At 38.6% G+C, this 6,125-nt stretch overlaps 1 protein-coding gene across 2 annotated transcripts in view; it reads left to right on the plus strand.

Annotated features, from left to right (window-relative positions):
* The window catches only part of SNAP25 (synaptosome associated protein 25), a 66,006-nt gene extending 60,343 nt beyond the window's left edge, over positions 1-5,663 (plus strand). For both annotated transcript variants that reach the window (XM_072332107.1, XM_072332108.1), the window contains exon 8: positions 4,029-5,663. In XM_072332107.1, the coding sequence (XP_072188208.1) occupies positions 4,029-4,097 (69 nt within the window). In that variant the 3' untranslated portion in view covers positions 4,098-5,663. The remainder of the gene's footprint in view (positions 1-4,028) is intronic.
* The last annotated feature ends 462 nt before the right edge of the window (positions 5,664-6,125 follow it).

Consider the following 6,125-nt stretch of genomic DNA (forward strand, 5'->3'; position numbering starts at 1 on the left):
CCCAGCTCATTAGAAGAGGTCATGCTGTAGTTTAAATTGTGCTCTGAGGAGGACAGATGACAGAAATAACTGCTAGCGCTTCTCTCTCTCATTTGTTCCAAATCTTTGGGCCAAAGCAGATCTTGCTGCTGTGGATCTTTAGTAACTTTCGGTTCTGGTCGGGTTGAACCAGCACTTTTGAGTTTGCAAGACAACAGCTAGTGAGGAGACTCCTTAGCACAAATAAAGACTCCTTCTGCAAGGTTACTGGGTAAGGAAAATTACCCTGAGTTGTGCAGAACCATGGAATTTGGACCCTGGCACTTCCTGGCCTATTTTAAGCCTTCCCAGACTTCCCTCAGAAACTTCACAAGTGATTTAGAATAAGATTGCTTCCTTAGAGGACCAGTCACAAAAAGAAGATGGGGATGCATTAAGAAAGGCTTTGCTGCACAGTAACAGTCCAGCTAGTCTTGTCATGATGCCTGATTATAATCACCTTACAACACATCCACCAGCTCTCTTGGTATGTGTACATAGAACTGAACCACACATGGTCCTGGTGTAGTCCAGAAGCTCAGTATTTCTACTGTGATATCACCAGATAAAAAGGTAGAAAGCACTGTTTCAGTGCCAGAGCTGCATTGCAGATTTCTGAAGCAGATAGCAGCACCCTCCAAACCTGGCTGGGATCTCACTGCCATACTCACATCTCAAGATCTGCAAGCCATCTGCATTCATACTGGCAGCGCTCCAGGCACAGGCAGTCAGGCTGAAGTGACATAAGAGGCTAGATCTTCATCTGGTGTAAAATCAATACAACACTTGACTTCAGCTGAGATTTACGCAGCCTGAGGATATAACCCAAGGACTTACATGTGCTGCTCAGAGTTAATGCTGGCCATAAGCAGCGGAGCTTGTACTCTTGAGCCTTCTGACACGTGCAAACCTTCTCAGATGAGCAGGATGTCCATGACTGTTTTTCATGTCAATTAATTATACACAAATATGCACACATACACACAGATAGAGAAATAAATAAATAAATAAATAAACTGCAGTCAGGGATTCAGTCAGTCCACTTTCCATATTCAGGTTTGATTCCAAAGAATATGTTGAAGAATATGTTGCCTTACAGGCAGGAAGCTGGTCTCTGACATAGTCATACAAGACAGAAGAGTGCATGGCTTTGTGTCAGTCAAAAGCACGTTTCATAAAGCTGCATCTATTAGTCTGCATGTATTGAAAAATGTACAGTGTCACCGTGATGCCATTCTGCAGCACTTCCTATTTTAGGGAAAAATGAAATGGATGGTTAGAGGTGAGAGATTTACCGCTGTTCATATGAAAAGCAGCAGAGAGCAGCAAATCAATCTACACTGCAACAAGGGACTGGAAAATTATACATCCCATGTCATAGCTATGTTTAAATAACAAGACATACATTATTTTTTCAGAGGAAGAACAAAGCTACATTAGTATCTATCCTACTCGTGACATAGCATAGTAGCAGGAGATATTCCCTGCAGATAGAAATCAGATGCCTCCTATCCACATCTGCAGGACTCTATCACAAAACACAGCAATCCTAGCAAGGATTCTCCTATCAGCTCATGCTTGTAAACATCTGGAATTTGAAAATATTTACCAGGCTCCTTGTGAACGTGAAGAACGTGGGCCATATCACTATGCAGTGCATGCTGAGAGCAGCAGCTAACTGAGGGTCTGGCCTTCCATATCTGACTGTTGTTCCTAGAGGGTTAAGTATGCACCATTTCATACAGCAAACAGAAAAGACTTTACTAGCTAATGCTGTTCATTAAATCCAGACTCATAGGCTCGTCCTGTTGGTCAGAGCCCTTGGCTAAGAAGAGTGGCACACTTCTGAAAGATGGACTTGCAGTGTACACAAAGGAATCATCATGAAAGCAGCATAAAAATATGCGTCTTCAGTCTTAGTGAAAATCTGCTGATTTTTTTTGAGTAAGAACATGTGGCCCAAGCAGTAATGAGATACTAGAAAAGGAAACACAAAATATTAGGACAACCCTCTATAAAAGTTAGAAATTACTGAATCTGGATAATACCAAATACCAAAACCAAAACCAAAAAACCACTTCCATTCTGCAACAAGACATGGCAATAGGCATCACCCCTGGCTGGTGGCAGGCAATGCAGTATGGCTGGAGTGGTTTTCTTTTTCTGACCAGACAGAGCACCGTGCTTTCAGTCAACTATCATCACTAGAAAGATCCTTGATGGCATATGTAGCAAGCTTGGGTACCTCACCAAGCTAACCCAAATGCTTGTAAAGCACTTATGTTAAACTGGATATGCGCATCCAAACCAGAGCAATTTCATAATGCAGAGTGGTAATCTGATCTATTCATGGTAATCAGATGAGGCAACAAATAAAAGGCTTTATCCTTCCTTCAGATCAGAGAAAAAGGGACAAAAACTAAAATGATGATAAGTAGGTCAAATGTGTCAGATATCATCACCAGAAGACAGCCTGTTCCAAAAAAGAGCCATTAATGGAGAGCTGGGAGGAAAGTAGAAGGGGCTAAAAACATTTTGTCTTGACCCAGCTGGGAAGGTCTGGACAAGGACTCCCACTGACTTGGATGAAACATCATTTACCAAATTTAGGCTTTAGTATTCCCATTTAGAAACATTATGTTGCATCAACACTTAACATTCAATCAATATTAATGTATTTCGTGATAAAGTTAAATGCTCTCAAACCATTCATTTATCTTTCAGGTAATCTTTTGGCAAAAGCTATAGTGCAGTAGACAAGGTCAAATTCATGGATAAATAACAGAAACATGGTTCATACTGAGTAGTTATGGGGATTTACTCTTGCTGAGGATCTGGCACACGCTGCTGTACTAAAAATACATATTTACATTTGCCAGAACAATTAGGGAGAAAAGCCCAAGATGCTTCAGAGTGATTTATTGCAGATCAGTGTAACCATTTTCAAAGGTTTTGAAATGAATGTGGGAAAGTCGCTTCAGCATTCTGCCTTTGCAAATTGAAGATTTAAAATAAATCTGCACGATTTGGGTACACCCCAGAGAACTGGGAATAATCATTAAAGCTGAAAAAAAAAAAGAAATGAAGACATCAAACTGAAGAAAAGAGTTTGCTATTTGATGTCAAGCTTTTAAAGCAGTAACACAACCCTCACCTTTCCCACAGGTCTCATTTCAAACACTGAAAGCATTTTCTGTCTAGTCCTCTGCTAGCAACATGGACTTGAAAAGAGCTTTGCCAGTTTTTGTCAGCCACAGTAATGTCTTTGACTCCAAAACTAACTTCTGCAGGACAATGGAAAGCCATAGTTAAAGTATCTCCCAGATACTTTGACTGAACAGAATTCCAAAATCTGTTGTTTTATAAACAGCATTTTTTAAGCATGGCCAGTATTACAGCATGGAAGACAGTGAAATCAATAGTTCAGCCCATGCTGGACTAAATTCCAATTTGATTTTTTCAAATAATGGTAGAATCCCAAATCATGATGGAATCCCTTCCTTCTTAATTCCCATCTATGCAGCTGCCTGATCAAAGAGGTTGGTTACCTGTCTTGCAGCTATAATGAACTCTTTGTTGAGAAAGAGGAGTCACGACATCACTCCTGCTTCTTCCTTCCTTGTCACATGCACATGTCAAAAGATCGAGTCCAGGTCCACTGAATCCAAGCCTTACAGAGCACTGGAAGATTTCCACTAAGGAAATCCATATGCACGTTACAGTTTTCATCCTGTTGTCCATCACTGTTGATGGTGCAAACCATTAGCACCAGCCACAGATCTGGCATGGCATTTAAGAGAGTTCAGTGAAATCTGAGTATAAACAGAAAAGCTCACAAAAACTCAAAGGCTGCTCTGTGTCACAGAATCAGGCTAATGTGTAATTTCCATTTGTTTTGTTTTGTTTTATTTTTCCTGACATAGCCAAAACTAAAGGAGTGCCCACAAAGCATTGTGCGTGTTCTCTCTCTGCCACATAATCATCTGTCCCCTTTCTTTGTGTTTCCCTAGGCTGATTCCAATAAAACCAGGATTGATGAAGCCAACCAGCGTGCAACAAAGATGCTCGGCAGTGGTTAAATGCAGCAAAGTGCATTTCCTTTTAATGCTGTCCCAGAGGGCAGTACCTTCATGCTTTTATCATGGTATTTACCTACTAGGTTTGCACACATGCACATATCAGCCCCATTGTAAATGTTGTCCTGTGTAGTTTGTCAGCTTTCCAAAAATGATACTTGTAATTAATTTTTTTCTAGATATCTTTCTTTCCAAAGGTTGTACATAGTGCTGATTTGATGGCTATAGCTCACTATGATGTTTTTTGGGGTTTTCCCTCTCCTTGTTTCTGTTTGGATTCCTTTTCCTTTTTCCTCTCCTTTTTTTTTAAATGATGTTTGCTGAATGACAACCATGTTGGAATGCTAAACGTGCTGTTAACCTTTAAATATACAGTATTGTTCTTGTAAAACTGTGACATTCCACAGAGCTACTGCCATGCTCCTGTCTTTGGGTATCATGATGTTTAAGCACTTAAACCTGCTGTCTTCAGTTCCTCATTGCCATTATCTGTTGTTATGATTTCATGATTAGACAATGTGGAATTATCTTACTATAACAAGCATTGCACTACAAAGTGATGTGATTTATGCATTTATGCATGAGGAATAAATAGACTTTTAGACTCCTACTTAAACAAGACTTTTTCCCATGGCAGTAGCACACCAACAATGACAACAAAAGCATGCTCAGTATTCGGACTCTTTTGGGACTATGTTATACCAGCAAGTTTGCAGTCGTGCCACTTTTTCTTGTTGATATATATATATATATAGTTATTAATCATTATCTTTTTTTTTTTCTTTTTCTTTTTTTTTTTTAATTACAAAAAAAAAGAGGGATTTGGCACTCACCATTTAGCCATCGCCAGCAAAACATGCTTGGCTGAAAATATGTCAAAGACAAAAAGAATATGTGTAATATATTGGGTTTGTCTGCTGCTTTTGAAGACTATCTTTTGAAGGAAACGACTACCATATGAAATGGTGCAAAGAAATGTAATTTTTATAAGGCTCTCTCTTACTAGTCGCTATCCCCATGTGGTTTGTTATCAGTACAGTTCTCTGTTGCTTACCTAGAGCTATGCACACCAAATTGCTGAGATGTTTAGTAGCTGACTTAATTAAAAATAATTAAAAAACCTAAATGAATGAACTCTAGATAAACTGTGAGATAAATATCACTTACAGCATGTAATATGAAATTCCTTATGTCTCCTGTCAGTTTGTGAAGTGATTGACATTTTGTAGCTAGTTTAAAAATTATTAAAAACTATAGATCTCAGAATCCATGCTTGCTTTATCTATTTGTTGTTCTATGTGTCAGCGAGACCCAGTTGGGAAAAGGAGAAGGGCAAAGAAGCCCAAGGACTCTTTACAAATTGGTTCTGTATGAGAACTAGAAACAAAAGATTTCTGTTTGCAATATTGTATAAAAGGCAGAGTGTCTGCTCTAACAATAGCATTTTACACTAAGTACAAAGTGAATATTATTTTAAATAACTTGGCTTGGATTGTCAAACAATGAATCAAAATATATTTTCTTGTTCGAGGGAAAGGAAAATGAAATAAATGATATGCTGCAAAAGGATACAGTTCCTCAGTCAATACAATTCATTCCTGTGGCGGATCCAGACACACAATGCATGCCTCTTTTCAGGGAACACTTTGAACTACAGTTTGTGTAGTTTGCTAAGAATACTTTCTCTTAAAGGACTAACAACAGCTAATGTTTACTGCCAGTGAAAAGCGTTCTCATATTTTCCCAGGGCTTTTTTTGTTTGGTTGGTTGTTTTTTTTCTCTATGTGTACAAATAATGATTAACTCTATATGAGTGACAGTTCACTCATGCATTTCACATGGCCCTAAGTCAAAATACACAAAGAACACAAATGCTGGCATAATTAAAATCGCATGATAACGTATACACAAGCAGCATTTTCTTCAGCATCAATTTTAGTATCTATTAAAAATTAATTTAAATAAATATTTCCCACCCACTACTTTAAGCCAAAGAGTAAACTTCAAGCAACTATTGATAATCTGCTGGCC

This window comes from Excalfactoria chinensis, chromosome 3 (assembly GCF_039878825.1).
Source record: "Excalfactoria chinensis isolate bCotChi1 chromosome 3, bCotChi1.hap2, whole genome shotgun sequence".
Classification (NCBI taxonomy): domain Eukaryota; kingdom Metazoa; phylum Chordata; class Aves; order Galliformes; family Phasianidae; genus Excalfactoria; species Excalfactoria chinensis.